Raw genomic sequence first — 23,686 nt, forward strand, 5'->3', positions numbered from 1 at the left:
CAGGTGTCCAGGACCATCTTTAACGTGGAGCGAGGGCAGGAATTCTGCCATCCATCATTACAGATTATTAGCGCCGTTAAGATGCCAGTTTGACAAGAACTCACTGTGACCTTGGCTGTTTTATAGGTGTCAGTGTGACTAACAATGTCAGCAAATACCAAGTGAGGTTACGTATATTTTTGTAATATCAGTTTGTCCATTAAATAAAATATTTGTCACCATGTCTTTGATTACATTGTACAGTGCTGACAAATCACTGCCCAATATGGCTGTCTCATATAATTGCTCTGAGATCTGTTCTGCTACATTGTTTACCAAAGCTGTGTGTACAGCTCGAGTGTGTTGGGCTCTCAGACTGCTCGGAGAATGTCTCACCAGCAGGGCAGACAGCCACCCCCCCACATATGGTCTCAATATTCATGGATGCCAGCATGACATTGTGAGCTTCGCCACACACTCACTGACCAGAAGTGACCGAGCATGTACTGAGAGGAAGACACATATTTGCTCAGGGTGGTGTTCGAAACCTGAACCCTAATCATTCAGCTGTATCACAGTGTTTGTTTGGCAATCCTGTGTAAATGCACAAGATTTTTAAGTGAGGGTCTTAAGGCTATATCAACTAGATATACTGTACACACAAACAGGTTTTCTTTGCATATCATTCATAATGTTTGAAATGAAAGGTCGAAATATGTACATTTATTTATATATATATATTTCTTAAACAAAATATTAATTCACAAGGAAAACATTCAGTCTTGGACAATATATAAACTGCCCCATATTCTATTTAGGAATGGTCCAGCTATGGTCAACTGTTTCCTGCATGTGAACTCGGGCTGAACACTTCAGCACCCCGCTCAGCTTTCTCAGCTCACTCCCACCACACCAGTGCAGCCCTGCACCAGACAGAGAGGACTCGCTCTCACATCACACACAGCTGAGAGAGAGGCGCAGCCCACACAAAGACACAAAGATTTATCAGAGAGAGCGTGCATGTGAGCGTGAATGTGTGTGTATGTGTGTGTGTGTGTGTGTGTGTGTGTGTGTGTGTTGCTGCTTACATCTACGTTTTCTTCTGAATAGAGTCTCACAGAGCAGGCTATGACTTCATCAATTTAAATAGTGTCTACATGTCTGGAGACAACTTGCTGAAATGTTAGAAGTGGACTGCGGCAAAAGGGTTCACCTACAGCACTGTTGCCAGAGGCGCTCTCTGTGTAACCAGCACTGCTGATCTCTCCTGTTTGAGTCACTGCCCTTCACCTCCGCCTGCTGGATTGGATCATACATTTCAGTTAAACAAAAATCAGTAAAAGCTTTTGGGTATTTTTTTTTATATTTAGACCAAATTCCCCATTTTGTCGTATCATATTCCTGTTGAAGACTAATATGAACTACCACTGTATGAGAAGACAGACATGATTAAATAAATGAATTAATTAATTGAATGTGCTGTTGGATAAAGTCACTTTAATATTGCAAATAATCCCAACTACTAAAGGAGTGACAGTACTAGATACACAGTACATCAAACAATACCTCTCTTTCTCACTATCACAGATAAGGCAAAACAAAATACAAAACACGATACAAAATATTACATTATTGAAATTAAAGTGTTCTAAAATGTCCCATACTATGAATATGGCAAATCAACCTATGTACACACTAGACACACTTTAGAGACTACTCTGTCTGTTAAACACATCTGCATGACTGAGAATAGAGAAATGGACTGACTTCCTGTCCATTACTAGACATCTCTTGATTAGCAGAGCAACATTCATGTTTCTTATTTGTGTGCATTCTTTACTGGGATGTCAGTCCCATCTGGCTCAGTGATCAAATAGCTAAATAGCTTCGTTGTAAAAACAGTAAGTACAGTAATGTGAGTGGCATTTTGTGTTGAGTTTGTCTCACATACTGTAATTTCTCTCCTTCTCTGTCTCCTTCCATGCAAAGTCACATGACATTCAGGTCAAACAGTGAGAGGGCAGTGTATGTTGCTTTCAGAGAAAGCCCATCACCAGAGAGGTAACTCTACCCCAAATAATCCATCAGGTAGAGATTGTACCCTGAGCTGACCATCTGTGTGTGTCCACCACATAGCTTCAATGAACTCCAATCACCTGCAGCTACAAAAGACGCTGTCATGGTCTGCACATCACTGGACAGAACCCAGCCGACAGGAGTGCAGCCTTACAGCCAGCAGGATCTGGTCAACACAACAGAGACTTGCAATAACCTGCAAGATACGGAGTCCTCTGAAACAATCACATTCTCCTCCACAGCCATTGTTCATGCAGGCTATTGCATGCCTCTGTATGTATTGGGTTTAAATAGATCATGTTTTTAGGCTGGCTGGCACAGTTCAGGCTGTAGGCACCGAGGCTCTGCTAACAGCCTGATTACACCACTCCACTGAAATGGACTGTGCTATCAGATATCAGTAGAACTATCTGGCACTAGGCCTTGTATGAATACTGCAGTATAGTATTTGTTCTGTTCTTAAGGTTGCCGTATTTACCAAAACATAGACAAAAAAAAACAGGCTAAAAGATGGCAAGGCGAAATTTGTTGGTTTTCTCAAAGAATGTAAAGAGGAGCAATGTATTGATAGGTGCCCTCATAGAGTGTAAGGCCTGAAGTATTGGACATTGGTTCAGATCAATGAAGTCATGCTGTGATGACTTCCCATTGGCTAACGTCTCCTGTTCTCCTTCAGAGAACCAAGGTTATATTCATAACGTTTCCCCAAAACCTGTTTTACTTTTTTAATACATGCCATAATAGAGGTCTGAGCTTCACTGAAGTTAAACATGAGATGTCTGGTTTTTGTTGTGGCGTGACGTGAGAAAGACCAGTATGATGGGAAGGCCCTCAGCTCCCGGGTGAGTTCCCTGAGTGGACGTGTGAGTGGGCAGCCTCAGGACGGGGGCTCCCCTTCAGCTACAGCGGCTGGGCGTCCAGCTCCATGTTCAGGTGGCCTTGGCTGCGGGAGCGGGACAGCAGCAGAGAGGAGAAGTGTGTGTATCTCTGGCCTCGCCGGCCCCTTGACCACTTCCCACCTGAGGGAATGAGAGGGTGATCAGTCTCCAGCACGGACACATGGAGCTGTGACAGGAACTAGAGAAAGGCACACCAAAGCTTCATGCTTAGCTAAAATACATGATTTACTGGACATTAATCCTAAAACATGGAAACATATAGATTTACAGCATGAACAGCTGTTGCAGGTAAGCTCACCTGACTGAGAGCCTGGCTTATTGAAGACATCTGTGCTGCCAGTCCAGTAATGCACCGCCATTTTCCCATGGTAGTCTCTGATGTTGGCCTTGGCATCTAAAACAAGCACAAATGCTTCTCTGACACTTCCCATTCATTAGAGCAGATTATAACATAGGATGCATGTTAAACAAAAAGCTAAATAGCTACTTAAGTGGCTACCTTCAGTGTAAAATACAATATGGCATTTATATGTATTAAACTCAAGAGAGTGCTCCAACAGCTAAGCAGGATAATTATCCTGGGCGCTAGTGGCTGTGGGATGCTGAAGTGCTGGCACATTAGATTTTCATCTCGTTTTCATGGTGTGACAGCTGTTCCTTAATTCTGTGAGCATTAGGGTGTTCATAGTATTATCCGGTACTGGGTTCCCATAGACACACAGCCATTATGTGGGTCATTAAAGACATGAATGAGCTTTTAATGCCACCCACTCTCTCTAACAATGGCACTGCATCGGACACAGACCTGTGATCTATGGAAAAATATCTTATTAAATATACAGCTTGGTGACACAGCTTCTTCTGGAGTAAAAACAACCTGGTGCTGAAATAAATACATAAATAAAAATGCAAAACACGATGTTCATACACCCTGTTATTTTCTGTTATTTACAACATATTTCAAATGCTAAATGTAAGTGCTAAAATTGCCATTTGTCAAGTATCACAATACACACTAAGAAAAGAACAACACAAATACAAAGACAGCCACCCATCCAAATATATTTACACCCCCCAAACCCCTCCACACACAACCCACCCACACACACAGTAGAGGGAGTGTTCCTCCTCTCTCTCTCTCTCTCTCTCTCTCTCATGTTGCAGTAATGACCACCATGACGAGTATGAGAAACAAATGGCCCTGGTACTTTAAATTAATGAATGTATCCCCACCATTGTCATGTCCACCATTGGGGAGTCATTAAAAGTAATATAGTGCGGGTTTGTGGCGGGTGAGGCACTGGCCAGCCTGTCTGTCCTGTGTTCCTGGCACTGCTAATCACTGTGGTCCGGCTGAAGCCATATGGACAGGTGCTGCTCAGGGACCAGCTCTGATACCTGGGTGGTTAATTAAGAGCTGGCTGCCAGGCCACTTGGAGCTCAAATCCCCCACCGAACCCCCCGACCAGGGGCCTCTAAGCGCTGGCGAGCCACCAGGGAGAGACTGAGAAGTGGTGGGATAATTATTTCAGATAACACAGAATGGATGAGGGGGAACTGTGCATTTGAAAGCAGGGCAGCTGTAGAGAGTGGGAGAGCGAGGAAGAACAGCCTTTAGTAATAAAGGTCAACGTCCTCTGTTTTTATTTGAAGTGTCAGCGGCCTGTGATGCCTTTTCAGAGTGAGTGACAACTGAATGCATTTCTATAAATACTTCATTTTACATTCAGACATGCAGTATTAGCATCAGCCTCCTGTGCAGCCAACTGAATCTGGACACAGGGCCGAGGTCAGGGCCGGGAGCTTGGAGCTTTTTAAACTGATGAAATATGCCACTTACTATTTCTACATTTTATAACAATACCATTTTATTCTGATCTGCAATAGAACTAAATGATAAAGTGGCACATGAAGATATTCATAGTACCGCATTATCTATGGCCTTGATATTGCCGTCCTGATTATACTTACATGTTCAAATAGGAAGCATTATCTTGCATCTATTATGAAACAAAGGTAGGCAGTCATCATTGAGGAAAATCTGTTCTGTAAGCTTCTATTTATAATCAAACCAAAGAAAGTTATATTTACTAATACATACATTATTATTTGCATTCAGCGTTAGGCCATCTGTACAGCTACCTAAACAGCAGTACTGGTGAGACTATAGAGGGCTAAAATATAGCTGTTGTTCTTCCTGCTTTGGTGCTAGAGTAACGCGCACTGTCTCAATTATTCATCTATTCTGGTCTATGTTGTGGGAACACTCAGCCCGCTCTCTAGGGTCAGTCCAAAACATTACTACAAACACCTCAACAACAATGGCACAATGGTTATAATAATAATAATAATAATAATAATAATAATAATAATAATAATAATAATAATAATAATAATAATGCTTTAGAAAAACAAGGACAAATCAAATAGTCCACAAAGGTCCACAGACAGCAGAATAACGCACGTCAAACCCTCACATGCATCAGCTGCTATGACTGGGCCAGCCAATCCCATTCCTCCACCAGAGTATGTGGAGCCACACGCTACTCTGGCTCAACTGTGTTTAGAGTATGACAGCTACTGTGATTTTGGGAATGTCTCTCTTATATGATTTATGTTCTATCATTATTCTCTGTAATCTGTGTAAACCCCTAAAGTAGCCATCCCCTGTACCTGCTCTCAGCATGGCAACAGCATGGCAACAGCCTACATAATGCGGTAAGAAAACCTCCAACCGGACACATACTGTATCCCTGTCTGCCCATTATTTTGTGAGGAGGCTACAAATTCACAATACTAACAGCTTGTTCAAGTTAAATGTAAATGCCTTTGATTCAAGGATTTAATTTTAAGGAGAGTAGCCTACAATTTGTGGTGTGGCCAATTATATAAGAAAGGATTATTTTTGCTCCAAGGTATTAAAATATAGGACAAAAGTATAGGTACCTAAATGCCATTACATAGATCCAAGCGTTGTTCTGTATAAAGTAAATATAAGAAGGCATCACCACCTGAACATAACTTTTTGTATGATTGTAATTATGGCATAACTGCATTATACATTTTTTTACCATTATCCCATTGCTAATATCACTTTTTAGTTAAATAGAATAATTGAAATGAGTTAATTGCAACTGAGTGGTAACATTGTAGCAGTAGTGCTTCCTGAGTAAGAGTGAAGAAAACTAAAACTACAGACTCGTATCTAATGCTCTGCCAAATGTGCAAGACTGTTCTCCCTTTACGGTGCACAGCAAAAATGCCTGATGCATACGCAATCTGTAACTAAACATTAAACATCTGGCCCATCGCTCTGTCATCAGCAGCCTACTGCCATGTTGACACACTGGTCAATTAGTCAACAGTAAGCAGTGTGTGGGTGTGTGGGGGTGCGGGGCTGCCAGCTTGATGGGGCTCTGCCCTGGCACAGCTTCACTCAGCATAGTGACTGAGTGCAAGTTCCCACAGCTCAATCAATTAGGCTGAGACAACATGAGCAGCATCTGACAAATGGCTGGGAGATGTCTGTAATTAGCCACATTCACATGCTCAACAATGAGAGGAGTTAACTGGGAAATGCTCATGCTAAAACTTGCCCCATTTCCCATAATTGTCTTTGACTAATTTAAACTTAAACTACTCGGCTACATATCATCAATCTAAAAGCTAAATTAGTATTGCATTCATATGAACTGTATAAACCATAACCATACAAATATTGTTCTTGTTTTTATTTGATGCTGTAGAAGTAGTAGCAGTAGCTACTTTCTAAATCTAGATATGATGGGTAAGAGTAATATTTACATTACACCATCAAGTCAAAGACATTATAAGCAATAAGTGATTACAATCCCTTCCAGAGCAGTCCCCTTCTGCTAGTGTCCGTCCTCTTTATAAACATATAACACAATAATTATCAGGGCTTTTTAATCTCTAGATTGGTTAACATAGGCAGGCGGCATGGAGATCTTGCTTGCTGATTACAAAGCCCAAGAGAGCCTCAGACATTTTTCGTGCAGCATCTAATTTCCTGATGGCTATCCCTATGTAAAACTAGATAATGTGAGTACACCCAAAACGATTCCTTATATGCCAGCTTTAAATACTAGTTCTCAGTTTCAACAGCTGCATGTGTTGTGCGTTAAGACAAGCTTAGACATGGCTCTCCGATTTCCCATGTGCATATGTTAATTCTTATAAAGTGGTTTGTGACAAGCTACTATACAGTATGTCTTTATGGAAACATTTCATTATGGCAATTCTTTTGCAAGGTATCTGTAATAACCAATATGTAGTGCAGTGTGCTCCATTGCCTTTTTAAAATAATATTTCACAAATCTTAAAAAATATATATTTGTGCATACTCTCTTATAATGGATCAATTTTCTGGTTTGATTCCACGTAAAAAAATATATAAGACTATCAAATACAACGTTTCTCTCTCTTTTGTTTACGGTTTCATAAATTGATGAGAGATAATTGTGTAACATAATTGCTTCTGTTCTGTAAGATCTACTAAGTTGTGACTGTGTTGAAGCATTTTCTAATTACACTGCTTACAGCCTGATCTAAAGTAATTGTTAAGCTATGTTGCTAATTAGCACTTTGTACATTTGAATCAACTTGGCTGTAGAGTCCCCTCTGTTCCGCCCTCCCTCCAGTGCACCCTCCCCCTCCCCCAGCGAGCCCTATCTCTTGTGGGGCTGCTCCCTCCTGGTGGCAGGGCACAAAGGGGAGTGCATGGGAAGCAGGGAGGCTGGCCGGAGGAGGGCTCTGAACACTCATTTCCACTCACCATATGGAAATTCTGTTGTGTGTACACAGACAGTGTCCGGTAACAGTGACCCTGGCAGCCATATGCGTCTATGGGAGAATAGCGAGCGCCACGCAGCTCGGCGGCTCCCTAACACACAGCATATGGACGCCTAATCAGTGCACGGGGGGGCTTCAGTGGCAGACCCCCGTCTAAGTCCACATTCCCCACGTCCAGGCCTGAGCGTCTCAGGGGAGCTGCTAATGAATTGCTCTATTGACTGATATGGTGGCTCGGCTCATTGCAGCTGATGAGTGCAGGGGCTGTGTGCTGTGGGGCCGGGCCCCTCCGTGGGCTTGTGTGGGGCCCCAGAAGGCTTCTTTGTCTGAACACAGGCTTGTCATCTGTGTCTCCTCTCCTACGTGCTTCTGCTTGTGTTGGGATCAGTTCTTAATGAGGGGCCTTTCAGCCATTGAAGTGTCCACATGTGGAGCCGGCCAGAGGGAGAGATAAATAACGCTGTGTGTGTGTGTGTGCGTGTGTGTGTGTGTGGAGCGCTGATGACCTACTGTAGCTATTGATGAGGAGCTGGACGATGTGTGGGTGTCCATGCAGGGCAGCCAAGTGGAGTGCAGTGTAACCCTGTTCAGGGACAAAAGCAGAACACATCACAGTGATCCTCATCTTCCTTGATCCATTACAGGGACCAGTTCATAATAGTGTACATAATCACATTCATTGTATGTGATTTCTACAGTGACTGTTTGGTCAGACGACTCTTTGATAAACAAGCAGAATGTAATAGCTGAAGATAAAGGATAGCATGTAAATTTAGCTTCCTGTGGTGTCTGTCAGTCCGCCATGATATTAAAAAGCAGCTGGGTGTCATTTCACACACCACTGTGCTCAGAGGAACCTCCAGATTTAGCCTGTTTGTCTGACCGAGAAGCCTGCTGTGGTGAACAGTGGGCCTGTCATCTACAAACATTAGCACTCTCCCCAAACGCACACACACACATGCGCGCATACATACACACACACACGAACACACATACACACACGCACACACGCATACACACACACACACACACACACACACACGCGCACGCACACACACACACACACACACACACACACACGCGCACACACATAGACAGTTTCTCCCCTATCTGCTGCCTAGCATTTTCATATAGAACAATGAAGCCAATCAAAGGTCGCCCAGCTGACAAGTTTTGCTGTGTGAGAGATGATGGAGTAAAGGAGACGGCTGGTAATGGTGGGGAGGAGAGGAGAGGAGAAGAGAAGAGAGAAGAGGAGAGGAGCAGAGAGTAGAAGAGAAGAGAGAGGAGGAGAGGAGAGGAGAGGAGAGGAGAGGAGAGGAGAGGAGAGGAGAAGAGAGGAGAGGAGAGGAGCAGGATGGAATGAGAACACAGTGATTGATGTGCTTAATGTGTCTGCCGTTTGTGTGATTATGCCACGCGGGCAATCAGCACAGCACACCTCAGATTAACTCCCACCAGGGGACTCTTTGATCTGGCACCAGTTCCAGAGATGGCAACTTCACTGCACTCACTATGCTCCTGTTCCCTTCATCCTTCTAGGACTGTTTTCACTTACAAAAATGTACTTTTTGTGTGTCAAATGTTAGGCAGTAAAAGGTAAACTGCACTTCAGCATTTCACCAATTAAGGGTTTTACCACAAAACACCTCTTAGGCAGGTCTAAATATTAGATGTTGACAACACCCTGACAATTAAGTGCTATAGCTTGTTAAAACAACTTGGACACATTCTTTATACATTCACAAACAGTACAACTTCATGTGTACAGTATTCAATATGTCCTCAACATTACATTTCTACTCAGTATAAGCTTGTTGTGATCATATCATGGCTGCTTCTTTATAGGATAGTGAAGACTAACTGAAGGCTTCTCGTAATGGCATTAGCGTCCGTGTTGACGTTATGTCTCTGAAAGGTCACAGTGGCTTTCATGAGGCTGGCATTGCTTTGAGTTGGAGTCTGAGTAAAGGCCAGGAGGTGACTTTCCAGAGGAACAGAGAGAGTCAAAGCAGATCAAAGTGTCTCCCTCAGTTTCATACTAACACCACCAGTAAACATACAGATTACAGAGGCCAAGATAGCTTTTCCCAGCTATGGTTTCGTAAGCTGGAGACACAGCAAACCGACTTCAAAGACTGGTGGGGATGGATGACTGTTCAGCTGGCTTGCACTGCCCGTGTTACACTCGAACACACCACAAAGACTACTGACATCGGCCAATTGCCATGTTTAATCTGCGCCTGAGTGATATGCAGACATAGGAGTCTATATCAAAAACATAAACAAAGCAATGCTTGCTCACGACAGTGCGGTGACCCTCAGTCAAAACTGAGAGACGGATGTGGATATCGACGCATTTTTATATGATCAAAAAGGGTTTATTTATTTTGAACACTGTGGATGATGCTGGCTATCAATTAATTTATCGTCATGTTATGCAGCCTGAACATGTTTCACATGCACAGTAATCTACTATAGTATAGGCTATCGTTAGTTCACTGGCAGACTAGCCTATACAATTTGTGTGGTTATAATCTACCAGCTGGCTAAATTAATATCTGGGAATGTCCAAATAAATGCATTAATCATTCTGATTCATTTGCAAAATGTTTAAATGTCTAAATAAAATTAAGAAGGCTCTAGCTACTGTGATTTACAAGATGATTTAGTCTCCATGCTTGTACATCAACAAGAATAACTGTAACATATGAGAAAACCTATTTTGTACTATTTTTGTGTTGCAATTGTCCTATAAGCCTATCGAGGTTATAGAAATGGGAAAGTAATTTCAAAATATATATTCACCTGAAAATTCCTATGTGAGTATTTACCGTAGGAGATGCATGTGTGTTGGAGGGGGAGGGGCTGGTGAATTGTATTATTCTAATGTGCGGAAACAGCGGAGTGTCTCCCTTTGAATCATTAATAAAAGCTATTTGCTGGAGGCCCACTGCTGAAGAGATAGGATTTGATTCCCTCCTCAGTAAGGCATGCCCTGCACTAAGACTCTTTCTCTTCTCCCAGTGAAGGAGGGGGAGCTACTTTTGTAGCACCATACGCCTTCAATAGTGTATTTCCACCAAATCCATCTTCATTTCACAGGTGTATTAGGATAGAACTTACCCCCTTCAGACAGACACGGAGAATGTGTGAGAGAGAGAGAGACAGAGAAAGAGAGAGAGGTGTCATCAGTCAGTCTCCATGCATGGAAATAGGCAGGGAATATTAAAGATAGGGAGTAAGCATACTGTACATCAGAGAGAGAGGGTCAGGAACCTCATTTCACAGTGATATTAAAGGCAATTTGGCTTTAGAAGGGTTTGTCAGTTCTCTATTCATTTGAAAGGCATAGAGCCATAAGCCTGCCTTTTTAATATAAGGGAGACAAATTGAAGTTCATCTATTTATAGAGTTCTTTGGAGTCACATTATGTCGGTGACAAAGACACAGGTGCCGTACTCACATGCTGTGCGGGGGTCAGTCCATACGGCGCAGGGTCAGGAGGGAAGAGAAATGCACACAGATCTCAGATCATTTATACTGTACATTTTTCACAGAGCACATTCACAACCTCTGTCATAAATGTATGAAAAGATGAGCCCCCTTTTTTTAATATAATGGCATTTCATCTGAGTGGGTGGCAAGAGAGCGAGCGTGACAGGAGGAGTGTAATGGGTGATAAGTTTGTTATTTTTACACTCCTGCGGAGCGGCTGCGTGCGCGGGGCTCAAACACTCTTTATTTCAACTGAATGTCAACTGGGTGCTTAAATGTCCAAATGAAATTCATCTGCAGCTGGCACAAGGAGCGCGGAGGGAGCGGGTGCCACAGAGGGCGTCCCCATGACGATGCCACCGAGAGCCCTTCAGCCGCTGATGGCGCTGTATGGATTATTGATTTTTCATTCACGTTTCATTCAGCAGCGGCCCCATTTTAATGGCACCATTACCTCCATAACGATTAGAGACAAAGAGTTAATTATGTAATTATGAAGCCACTGGCAGCCATGTCTGCTGGCCGCCGCTGCTGCTGCGCTTAAGCACTATCTGTGGCGCGCACCTCACAGAGCAGAGAGGGTGAGAGGAGGAGATTAGTGCGGCCGAGGAGAACACACACACACACACACACACACACACACACACACACAGGCTTTCATTCTTCAGGCTGCCGCTCACGCTCCGGGAAGCCATTAAGTAACCACAACATTCTCCCTCTATTAAATTTACTGCACCATTTTTTTTGTAAACCCAAGCACACACTCACGCACGCACACTCTCTCTCTCTCTTACACACACACACACACACACACACACACACACACACACACACACACACACACACACACACACACACACACACAAAGGGATTTTTCATATTGATTCTGGAGCCAAACCAAATGCTACGAAAGAGATTTGAATGAGATGCCTCTATCTGTATCCAATTAAAAACTCTGTTTCACATCATTAGTAGACTAGCTTCTTAATAACAAACTGTATAAACTACAGGCTGATGCAGTATGTCTTTTGTCAGTGCCATGACTTAAAGACAAATGATATTCTAACTTGTACATGAATTAGATGTACAATGAGGATTAGTCATAATGAGCGTATTTTTTCAATAGATTTTACGACAATCATTTAATTAAAAGACTAATGGCTTCAATTGGATATTTGAGCGAAACAGAATAGGCTAAAGGAATTAAATACCTGATAGCATTCATTTAAAAGCAGCTTGAGTTTGGAAATAAAAAGCAACATTCCTCTGACAGCCAACATGTAGATGTACGCACACATACTGTCATTGTCACAATATTGTCTAGTTGTTCTCATTTTTCATGTCCTGGCTGTAATTGTTGGATTTGCATTTGTATTGTAAGAGAGCTTTCATGATATCCTCATTGGAGAGGGACCAGTGCATGTATGTCCATATAGACGCCTACAGTATGTGTATGTGTGCTGAGGGCCTGTCATGTGCACATGTGCTGGGGGGCCTGTCGTGTGTGTGTGTGTGTGTGTGTGTGTGTGTGTGCGTGTGTTGAGGGCCTGTCGAGGTGTACTGCTCTGGGCAGGGCTCCAGCCGCTGTCAGCTCTCTCACCGATCTCAGGTTGACGTCCGCGCCGGCCCTGGCCATCATGTCCACTGTCTCCAGACGGCCCTGCTTGGCTGCCCAGTGGAGCGCTGTCTGGGCGGGGAGAGACAGAGCAGACATCACTCACTGCCCCGTCTTGCCTGTCAATCAAGCGGGCCTGCCAGCGTGCTGATCAGCAGGCCCGCGCCACGCCGTCTCGGCCCACTACACACCACTTCACACAGCAGCGCACGCACACACGCACACACGCACCACCACGCCATTAGCATACTGCTGGGCAAATGAGGGCTTCTCACCTGATAAGACTAAATGTATTATTAAATCATTTAACAAACACAAACATCAATTGTACATGTGTCCCTACAGATATACCAAAATATACATCCATTTGATATTCAACTATTTGAGCACAAAATGACTGCAAATTGTAATGGAAATCAAAAGTTGAGGATTGTGTATTACTGATTAATACACACACACACACACACACACACACACACACACAGACACACACAGAAAGCGAGAGAGGGGGAGATACACTATCATACTAACTGTTCCGATTCAGGATGAATACGCTTCACTTTTAGTGGAAAGCTTCAAGTCTTTTTTCAGACATTGGATGAAGAAACTTAGCCTGGAACATAGGGGTTTGGCCAGTGGCCACCCTCCATTGGGGATTGCTTCCAATTGTGCAATTTAATTGGCGTAGACTTCAGATTAATTTTAGAAAGACTGACCCAGCGAGGTGAAACCAGTCGCTTTGCTAAAATCTATAAAATCAAGTTATGAAGTTTGAATGGCCGTAAACTAAGCTTTCCAACTATATGTATATCGAGGGTATTGGACAAGCTATCACTAAGATAAACGCATTCAAAGTTGGCATGGTTCTCCCGTCACGACATGCCAATGTCAATGTGTTGAATCTTCACCGGGTTTAACGGATGTTTTTCTGTGAAATGTGTTCAAGATTTGAAAGTGTAGACTGTGTATACGGTCAAATTAAGCGAAAACATGAAATTCAACATTTTAGCCCAAACGTTTGTTTATCATGGATTTTCTCAATATCATCGAGCGCAAAGCGCCTGTTTTTGCCTTGCAGGGTCACATATTTAGCCTGACTCTCGCCAGACCCTTATAGTTCCGCTATGCTCCACCAGAGGCGTTTCGCTGAGCTCCACACAAGGGTCTGGACTCGAGGGCAATCCAAACTCGTTCCAGTGATAAAAAAATGATCAACCAATCAGGAGCGCCGAAGCGAGTGTTTGATTCAAACAACAATGGCGGCACCCAGCGAGGAGTCTTGTGCTGACATTGATTCTGCTATTTCAACCGTTTTGTCGAATCTATCGAGTATTCATTCTTTAAAAGATTAACAGAGAATAGTTTTGAAGACATTTATTGGTGGCAAGGATGTTTTTACTCTTCTTCCGACCGGGTTTGGCAAGAGCTTGAAGAAGCCTAGCACGACATTCAAGATAACAGGCAAGTGGTTTATCAAATCACATGCGAGGATGTTTTACAAGGACCCGCCTTCATAAATACATCTCCTATCGAGAAGTCCCAGATCCTTGTGTGAAGCAGACAGCGAACTACAGGATCTGGCGAAAGTCAGGTTATCACATATTAGCCTCTTCCCAAACCCTGTGAATGTCTTTGCCATTGATATAATTACAGGTTTTTCTTGCACCTGCTTCAATGTTCAATGTTTGCTACTGCTACCTCATCTGATAGAAAAGGTAAGGTCAACTAGATGATGTCACTTCCTATGGTGGTGCAGCACACCAGCTGTGGAATGAAAGCTCCCAGTTGCAGCAGACCCTCTGTGGCTGTCGAGGTCGATGATGATCTCCCTCACTTTGTTTTATCTTGATGACTGTGAGAGGAGTCAAGTCATTCCACTAGTGGCATTTAGTGGAGTGTAGCCTTTTCTCAGGAGCACCACCACCAACCAAACTCGAATGCACTGAACCAGTGCTTGGGTAGGCTGATTAGTAGAGGAGCGTATACAGCAAGACGCCTGATATGCGACCACTCTTTGAAGCTCCTGCCTACCCGACACATACACACACACACACACAGCAGGTGACAGGTCCCTACTTCCCTGTAGGCCTAGTGGCTCAGTATTGTTTCTTTTGCTAAAGTTCCAAACAGGGAGTGCTTTCTGTGCTCCGTTTGTGGCTCCATCTAGTTAAGGCACAATAACTATTGTTAGAAAATGACTAAGTAATGCTTCACTTCAAAGTCACCACAATTAGCCACCTCCACTGGTCACAGCTTGGTCCACCCTTCACCTTCAGAGTGGTTGAGTGATTCATCTTACAAATAGGGCTTCTAGACTATAACCACAATCAAACAAGATAAAATGCATCAGATTGAGAATCATTATTAAATAGTCTTCAGGATGAATTGCTTACATCTTACATCCACTCAAACTCTAACTAACCTTGAAAATAGGCTGCGTGAAATGAAATTAAGTGATAATAACAGCCTTCTCTGAGAAACACCCTAAAGGTTGTCTTTCACCACACATAACTGCTGTTGAAGGAGAGGGATACAGGATAGTCTGTAAAAGGCTAATTCCATCTAAACCTTCACGGTCCATTTGCATAAGTAGATTTAACAGTGAGAGAACAGATGAGCATTGCTACTAATCATTACCATGCCAGCTCATTTGCAATAATGGAAGCCCACTGATGTGAAAGTGTCAACTTTCAGCATAGTCATCAACTGACTGGTTTTGGTCTACACCACATCAAATAAAGTCTCTCTCTCTCTCTCTCTCTCTCTCTCTCACACACACACACACACACACACACACACACTTACTTACAATGATTCATTGGATCATTATCTTGATTCACTGAATCATTGTGGACTATGAATGACCCATACTATCCTAATAAAGACTGCTCACATCTAGTAAACTGCGCTCACGCCAACTAATCACTATAATGTTGGAATACAGGAGCAAATACTTACAAACTTGAATTCCAATGTCAGAGAACGGTTATCAAAAAGAAATACAAATAATAATAATAATAATAATAATAATAATAATAATAATAGACATTTTTAATTAATATTATCTCATCTCAATCCAACAACATTCTCAAAACTCTGTGGTGTAATCCATCTCCCCCTTTCAACGTGGCAGACTGTTGCCACAAGTCTGTTTGTACAAGGGCTCATGGTAACTTTGGCTTCTTCAACTACATTACAGCAGAAGATAGCACATATCAAAGCAGGAAGAGCAGGGCTTTTGTTCCACCCTTCTTTAACTTTCTCAACATGTGCTGCTGGCGAGACCAGATCAGGAGCACCTTTAAACCCATTTCCCACAGATAATCCACAAGACCTTCTCTGAGCATTAGGGAAACTATAGTAACCCATAATCTGCACACAGATGAATGGAAACTATGTATCTGGTCACACAAGACCTGTCAGGACATCTCCAGTCCAAACAAGTTGGCCTTCACAGGGGCTTGGTTGTCTTGACAGCCCTGTTGTTTTGTGTCTTTGACATGGCCGACTGAACGCCCCGTCCTTTGACTGCCTCTGTCCCTGCTTCACTGTGGCCTAGAATATTAAGCTCCAACCGATTTAGCATTGCCCACAAATGCCATCATGAATGTGTGCAAAAAGCAAAGCTATTTAATATGCTATATGCATAATATTCTATAATATTTGGGTTGACAATTGCAAATGATTTACGGGAATAAATCTTTCTTTCTAGATGATTGTGGACATCCTTGCATCTTTCAGTACATGGTCTACTGCACACCTGAACCTGATATCTCTCAGCTCCAAACTAATGCAAATGTTTACTGCAAAAAAAAGGGGCCAGGAATTGAAAAGGAGCTGCTCACTTCACTGTTCACTGAGAAGGCAAAGGGGACTTCTGAAGATGAAAAAGAGTGTCAGGCGGCCCTGTGAAACCAGCAGGAGCGAGCGCACATCAGAAAAGGTGTGAATTTCAAATCTGCCATGTTGATGGAGCTGAGCATGAAAAGGAGCGCAGGTCTCTGGAGTGGGCTGGTTTACAGCCTTGATGTGGGCACTGCCTGGGGAGCCCTGTGTGTTGGTGGCAGGGCCCGAAGAGGCGGAGGCCGGCCTGGGGAGCATACCAGATGGAGGGCCCTCTTTCAGCCCCATCTGAAAAGGCAGCTTAGCTTGTGTCTCTGTGGGCCGAGTCAATGGTGTCGATGTGGGGCCGGGGTGAAGCCTGTCTTTTCCAAACCTCACTAACTGGCACCATATGGGCCTGCTTAGCACCCCAGGAAAAGACTTAAACATTTCTATAACAGCTTCTCAAATAACCGTTTCACGACATGTTTTAAAATTGATTGTGACTTTGTGAAGTTGTACTTTTGCTTTCAATATTGGCCTTAACACAAAATAACCCCTAAAACATTTAAGAATTTGCCTTGTCATTCCAGTTTTGTAGCATTATCAATGAAAAAGAAACAAGGGGCAAAAATGTTTATCTGCCAGATATCAAAGGGTTCTTATTATAACCATATTATCCTCGGGGGCTAGCAATATCATATTTGAAATGCATACTGAAAAAGGGCTCTTATCTGGGTTCTTGCTTAACTCAACACCTTGCAACAAAGGTTTAAAGGCTGCTTAATAATAGAAGCAATTAGACAACAGCTCAATGACCACTCCGATTTCCATAAAGGAATGTCCATGTTTTGCCACAAACACTAGTGTTCTCAGTGGACCCATACGAGAGGCTCTGACAGAAGGGATTTCCTAGGACTCCAGATGAAATGTAATCCCGTTATTCCACTCGGAATACTAATCAGAGGGATCAGGCGAGCAGTGTGAGAAGGTGTATGTCTGCCTTTGGGGAGTGAGGATCTGGAGGGTTTCTTCTGTTAATAACTGCCGTGTAATTACACTGTAATTATACACAAGGATCACTTCAACTCCTCCACACACTGAGAATGGGCTCACTGGACACAGACATTAACACGCATAAATACCGCTATCATGGCAATTAACAATGTCTTACAAGTTCAAGCAAAGGAAGTCGGATGGAATTTTTATGGTTTGCCAAAAAAAAAATATTCAAAAATAAATAAATAATAATAATAATAATAAAAACCCCAGCAAACTTTGATTGAAAGGAGTAGGGCATATGATGGAGAGTTTATCTAAAGGTACTATTCCTACCTAATGCAAGCAACTTCACCATTTCCTTTTTCTGCTGTCAGTAAAGACAGACACATACTTTATTGCCACACAATAATGTTGCTGGTATTTTTTGTAAAGCATATCAACAAAGCAAATAAAATATAAAATACTTACCCCCTCAATTTTCCAAAGAATTTGACATTTCACATGAAGAAAGCATAAGATAAAACAAAGGAATGGAATTAGCATGTTTCAGTTACAGTATGTTAAAGGCTACGATTAACAATTCTATATACACAAACTTCACAAGAACATCAACAGGGATATTGGAAACTTTTTTCTCTATCTGAGTTAGGATGTATAGTACACATATTCTACGACTAATAGTACTCAGATCATTAAGCACTTTGGCCTACTGCTGACCACTCGAGAATAGCAGGACAAAGCCCAGACTTAGTTCAGGATTTACATGAGAGAAATGATGCGTGCTGACCAAAAAATGGCCCTGTTTGAAGTTGTGTGGACTTTTGGATGAGAGCTTGGCTTTTGATCTGGGCTCTAGTGTGCGGGGGAACCCCCCTCCGTAATCCCTTTCCTCCTCTGTCACCTCTCTGTTTGATCCACAGTGGCCTGTTATCCAATCAGAGGCGGATCAGTGTCCTGCAGCGCCCGGGGGCTTCCCCTCTCATTACTGGCTCTAAGCAGATTACACAGCTCCTGTTTGTTATTGTTTACACATCTGAGTTCCCTTAGCTCATTGTCCTGCCCAGCTGCGCTGCACGTAACCCCGTGTGACGGACTGGACTGGACTGCCCTGACCTGAGCAGCCAGCAACACACTAACAAAACAAGGGAAGGTGAGAATGCAGGAGAATTCCAAACATCATTGGACTGCTGAAGGCATGTTTGTGGGGACAGATCTTCCCAACCTATGACATCTAGGAGTTTAGCTGCTCTTTGTTTCTGTTTGTAGAACTGCTTAAGCTCCACATCAAAGGGAAGGGAAACTGAGAACATCAACATCACAGGGGATGAGAGGGGAAGTCTCAGCACTGAGGACGAGCAAAATCTCAACTTTAGAAAAAGATCTACTGACTGACTTTTACTTACAGTTACAAAATCCTGAGGGCATTGACAAAAGGAAAATACGTTTTGGTCATGTGATAAAGACAAAAAATGAAATACAACCTTGCAAAAACATAAATGTTAAATCATTTTTTGATTGAAAGATAAACATGTACGGATGCATCTATGAATGCGTGGCAGTGTGTATAAGCACAGTAGAATATGATATTCAGTCCTTCCTGTGAAGGGCCATATTCCCGAAGGCTCAAAGAGGAGCTCTCCAGTGCAGATCACAACATCACTTTTGCTGGGAGCACCTGGCTCACATAGCATGAAATCAGATTGGTACAGATACTGGCATTGGGACACAAATTTGTACACTCTTAAAACCAATGTGTTGAAAACAACACAGTTTGTGTTGCTTCAAACACGTTGCTTTTCTTATTTGTTACACAATATGTGTTGAAAATAAACCTGTTTTTTTTAACTCATCTCTGTGTCTAGGGACAACGAAGTTTGTGTTGTTTCCAACACGTTCATTTTAAGAGTGTACTAACATCCTTAAATAATGAGAAACATGAATGCATTGTGCCTAAGACCATGACCTTTTCATAAATATTTACATTCTATTGATGATTGGAAGGCAAAGAGGAGAGGAGATAAAGCATGACAAGACTGTGTACTGCTGTACTAGTAACTTCCATGGCATACTGAGGCCTGGCCTCCGAGAGCCACTGCTCTATCAGGCTCCAAGAGCCACTGCTCTACAGCCTTCAAGAGAGAGCCACTGCTCTATCAGGCTCCAAGAGAGAGCCACTGCTCTATCAGGCTCCAAGAGAGAGCCACTGCTCTATCAGGCTCCAAGAGAGAGCCACTGCTCTATCAGGCTCCAAGAGAGAGCCACTGCTCTATCAGGCTCCAAGAGAGAGCCACTGCTCTATCAGGCTCCAGGCTGCACCACGTGGCACCCTGCTGTGCAGTGAAGTGGCACCACGTGCTGTAGCTCTGCCTTCATCATTCATCCAGAACCTTTAGAAATGTGCCTTTTAAATGGTACAGTATATGCAGCCAAAGCCTCTTGGCACTTAACTCAACTGTGTCTGCTGTTTCTCTAACTAGAGATGAGCTAATAGCATTTAGGAACACAAGCGATCAATCTGCGGAGGACCAGCAGAGCGCAGTGGCTATTGTGGACCTGCCGGTTAATCAGTGCTGGCAGGGCTACACTGCTAGTATTCACAGCTATGGCAGCAGCCGCAGTGCTGAGGCTTGTCAGTGGCTGGAAAAGGCGCTCCAGGCAGTAGCAGTGACAGCCGCTCCCTGTCCACCTCACCCCACTGATCCTGCAAATTCAGTAAACTTCATGGAAATGTAATAAGAGCTGCTGCTCTGGGCCTCACTCCTGTAGAGCCACAGCCTGCTGCCGCTGCTGGGCACATATGGGATATTTACTAACACACTAGCGCTCCAACGCCAGAGCTCTTTTTTTTCTTCCTCTTTTTCTCTGGGAAGTACGCTTTACTGGGTCGGCAAGCCTTAGAGGGGAGGTGTAAGCCTGGTGCATCTGAAGTTACTAAAATGTACACCTTAAAAGACATGTCCCTTTTTTATTTATCTTAGCTGAACATCATATTTTTATGGTAAATTCATTTTTCCAGATAAGGTTTCCTATGTCACTTTTTGTCCTGTCTTTTAAAGCATTGTACATGACACAACTTTTAACCAATTTCTTCAATAACCAATTTTTAACATAGGCTCTATTTTAGATCTTTTTGGATGCAAATTTTATGAGACAAAGACAGCATGAAAGTCAATCCAGTACTAGTACCAGTAACAAGAATGATTGTTATAAACGCATAAACAACAACACAACGGAATCCTATGGGGCAGGCATCTACATCAAAACTGCTTCTTTTCACCACTAACAAACTCAATCAAAGTATTTGACAACTTTTCACAGGATCTAAATATTTTCTGCTTACCTGGAGGTAAAAAACATGGTGTACCTTGCATTTGGTAACATCCGAGCTGCTCTGTCTGATCGCCAGCTTAGTCTCCCAGCAAAAGAGCGGCATTGCTGTGCTTGTGAGGACTCACCTTTCTAGAGGCCAGCGTTGGGTCCTGCTCCAGGAGCTGGTGGAGGGCAGGAGTGTTTCCCAGAGCTGCACAGCGCTGCCAATCCCTCTCCAAAGGATCCATCTGAAGACGGTGGAACAGAGACTGCACACATAGAAGCAGTGTCAGATGGGATACTGGGAACATATATTTCACAGATAGCTAACAATTAATGTGTCACTTGCAGTCTTTGTAGCCAACATGCAGGCCAACTACTGTAACTAGGCAACCACTAGAGGTATCACTCTACATGTTGCTCCTTGCCCAATTCAATATGATCAAATAGCCCAGCACTGGTTCTTAACTGGTCTAGCTTTGGGACTCACAATTTCCCATGTTCATTCAAGTCGTGCCCCATTTTTTTTTAGCAATCAAGTCAGCAGATACGGTGAGCTACATGTTAAGACACGCTAAGAGCCTGTAGGCCTACTTGTTTGGAGCATGCTGATGTTTGCCATTACATTTGTGAAGTCTTCAACTCCTGATGTCATCTTTCAAAGTACAAAACAGTTTGTCTTTGACCAAGTGGCACTTTCTCTCATGAAAATCGCACACTAGGGTTTCTGTCCCATTTTGTCTCAACTTAAGTGAATCCATATCCTACTTCAAATATTCAGGGTCATAGCCTACTTGAGTTTTGCCTATCGCTAAAATTATGTCTATTACATTAGTCACAAAAACAATAAAAGTGATCAAACAGATAAAGTCTATCAAAATAAAGGTACAATATTTGATCTGATAAAGTCGCTTTTTAAACAGGCGATTGATATCTTTTTTTAACCACAAGTAACCCACTTTTGGGTCCTGACCCACCGATTAAGAAACAATTAAATAGTCCATGACATAATGCATCATGGGTTGAGTAAACAATACTATTACATAGCCTCCTGCAGCTTTTGTATATAGTCAGTACCAGTTGTAGCTCTTGTCCCTAGGTCATGACTGAACCCATTCCTCACCAGTGGTTCAACCCAAGAACTAAGCTACAACAGATAGGCGATCTCTGACCCTGGACTTCCTAAAGTGGAAGTGTTGTTAGCTCTGATAGAATTGGACACAATGCTGGGATCATTTCATCTGAACCCTGTAAACATGTCACAGCATTACTAATTCCCATACATGTGCCCTAAACTACTGAAATCCTTAACCTCAATGGGAGTTTGAGTCATTGCTGCTGTTAAAACAATATCCACTTCATCAATAAGCTGAGTGAGGTATGTTGTGCCCTGTGGAGCCAATGACAGTGCACATATGTGTCTAATAACATGGGAGGAATGCATACCAAATCAATACAATAATTAGGCATGGGGGGGGGGGGGTTAGAACACTAAGCAGGATGGGCAGAATAAGAAGAGAGAGGATGGCTCAGGGGGAGACTCTAGGCACATCTCCAGGGGGGAGGCAACATCTCAGTGGCACTGGCACAGGGCGCTCCTGTGGCCTTGCCCTCTGCTGACCTGGGACTCTACATTAAAAGCATTCCGTGGCGAATGGAGGAAACATGAACAAGATCCAAATGAAGGCAGATGTAGGGGAAGGCTGGGTGACCTTGACTCTTACAGGACAAGTCTGTGTGAGGTCAGGAGCTGGAGACTAAAGCTTTACTCTGACATGAGAAGAGAGCAAACCGTAAGCATGTCATTTAAAACAGGCCATAATGACAAGAATGCAAGCACATGGTAATTTACACAACATTTTGTCAAACAATGTATTAATTTATGATTGGACAAGAAGATATCCCAGGATTTTTGGAGGATAAGCAAAAAAAAAACAATAGAACACACAGTATATCTTTATGCTTTATGCTTTATGTCTTTAAACTCGACTAGCTGGTAGTAGAGTATGGCCTCTGGCGGCTGGCCCTCATGTCTATGGCCAAACTGCAGCCGTGGGTACATCCTTACCAACCAACCACACTCTCACTCATGTCATATTGCTTAAGTATACCTTAAAGCGACACAATGCAATGACTTTTCGGGGAGTATTTTTTATGAGCAACTACATTTGGTATCATCTTGAAATTGATTTTGGTATATGGTGACATGAAGGACAGATAGACGCACACAGATGGTTCCCACTAGCTGTCAAGGCTGGACTATGTAGTTTTGTTTGGGATTGGAATAATGATTTACAATGACTGAAGTGTGACCTGTCTGTTCTGTTCACCGCTGTTCCTGGTTTCATTTCTATTTTGAGGCACATACTGTAACACATTGTTGAAATCACTCGAGAATACTGCATGTGAGGCTAAATGTAAGAAATGGTTAGTACATTCATGGTTAATGTAGCCTGCAAAGTGAGCGTGACTCATATTGGGCTGTGTCCTTGTATTATCCCAGACGGACAATGTCACTAAACTGGCCAGCATTTGCATCACCTGGGCTTCTCCTAACAGGGTTCTGCTTTAATCAATGACATGCTAGGTCATCGTCATGACGCCAGAGTTCACACCCCTGTCTACAGTGCAGGTGAATGATGAACTGGGGAGAGAGGTGTTACCACAATGCTAA

At 42.9% G+C, this 23,686-nt stretch overlaps 1 protein-coding gene across 2 annotated transcripts in view; it reads right to left on the reverse strand.

Annotated features, from left to right (window-relative positions):
* Positions 1–2,661: 2,661 nt before the first annotated feature.
* Positions 2,662–23,686, reverse strand: part of LOC134094193 (ankyrin repeat and SOCS box protein 14) — a 38,472-nt gene continuing 17,447 nt past the window's right edge. For both annotated transcript variants that reach the window (XM_062547623.1, XM_062547622.1), the window contains exons 5-9: positions 21,159–21,281; positions 12,865–12,951; positions 8,277–8,349; positions 3,253–3,348; positions 2,662–3,074 (exon numbers count right to left, since the gene is read on the reverse strand). In XM_062547623.1, the coding sequence (XP_062403607.1) occupies positions 2,956–3,074; positions 3,253–3,348; positions 8,277–8,349; positions 12,865–12,951; positions 21,159–21,281 (498 nt within the window). In that variant the 3' untranslated portion in view covers positions 2,662–2,955. The remainder of the gene's footprint in view (positions 3,075–3,252; positions 3,349–8,276; positions 8,350–12,864; positions 12,952–21,158; positions 21,282–23,686) is intronic.

The sequence above is a fragment of the Sardina pilchardus genome, chromosome 10, assembly GCF_963854185.1.
Source record: "Sardina pilchardus chromosome 10, fSarPil1.1, whole genome shotgun sequence".
NCBI classification, from domain to species: domain Eukaryota; kingdom Metazoa; phylum Chordata; class Actinopteri; order Clupeiformes; family Clupeidae; genus Sardina; species Sardina pilchardus.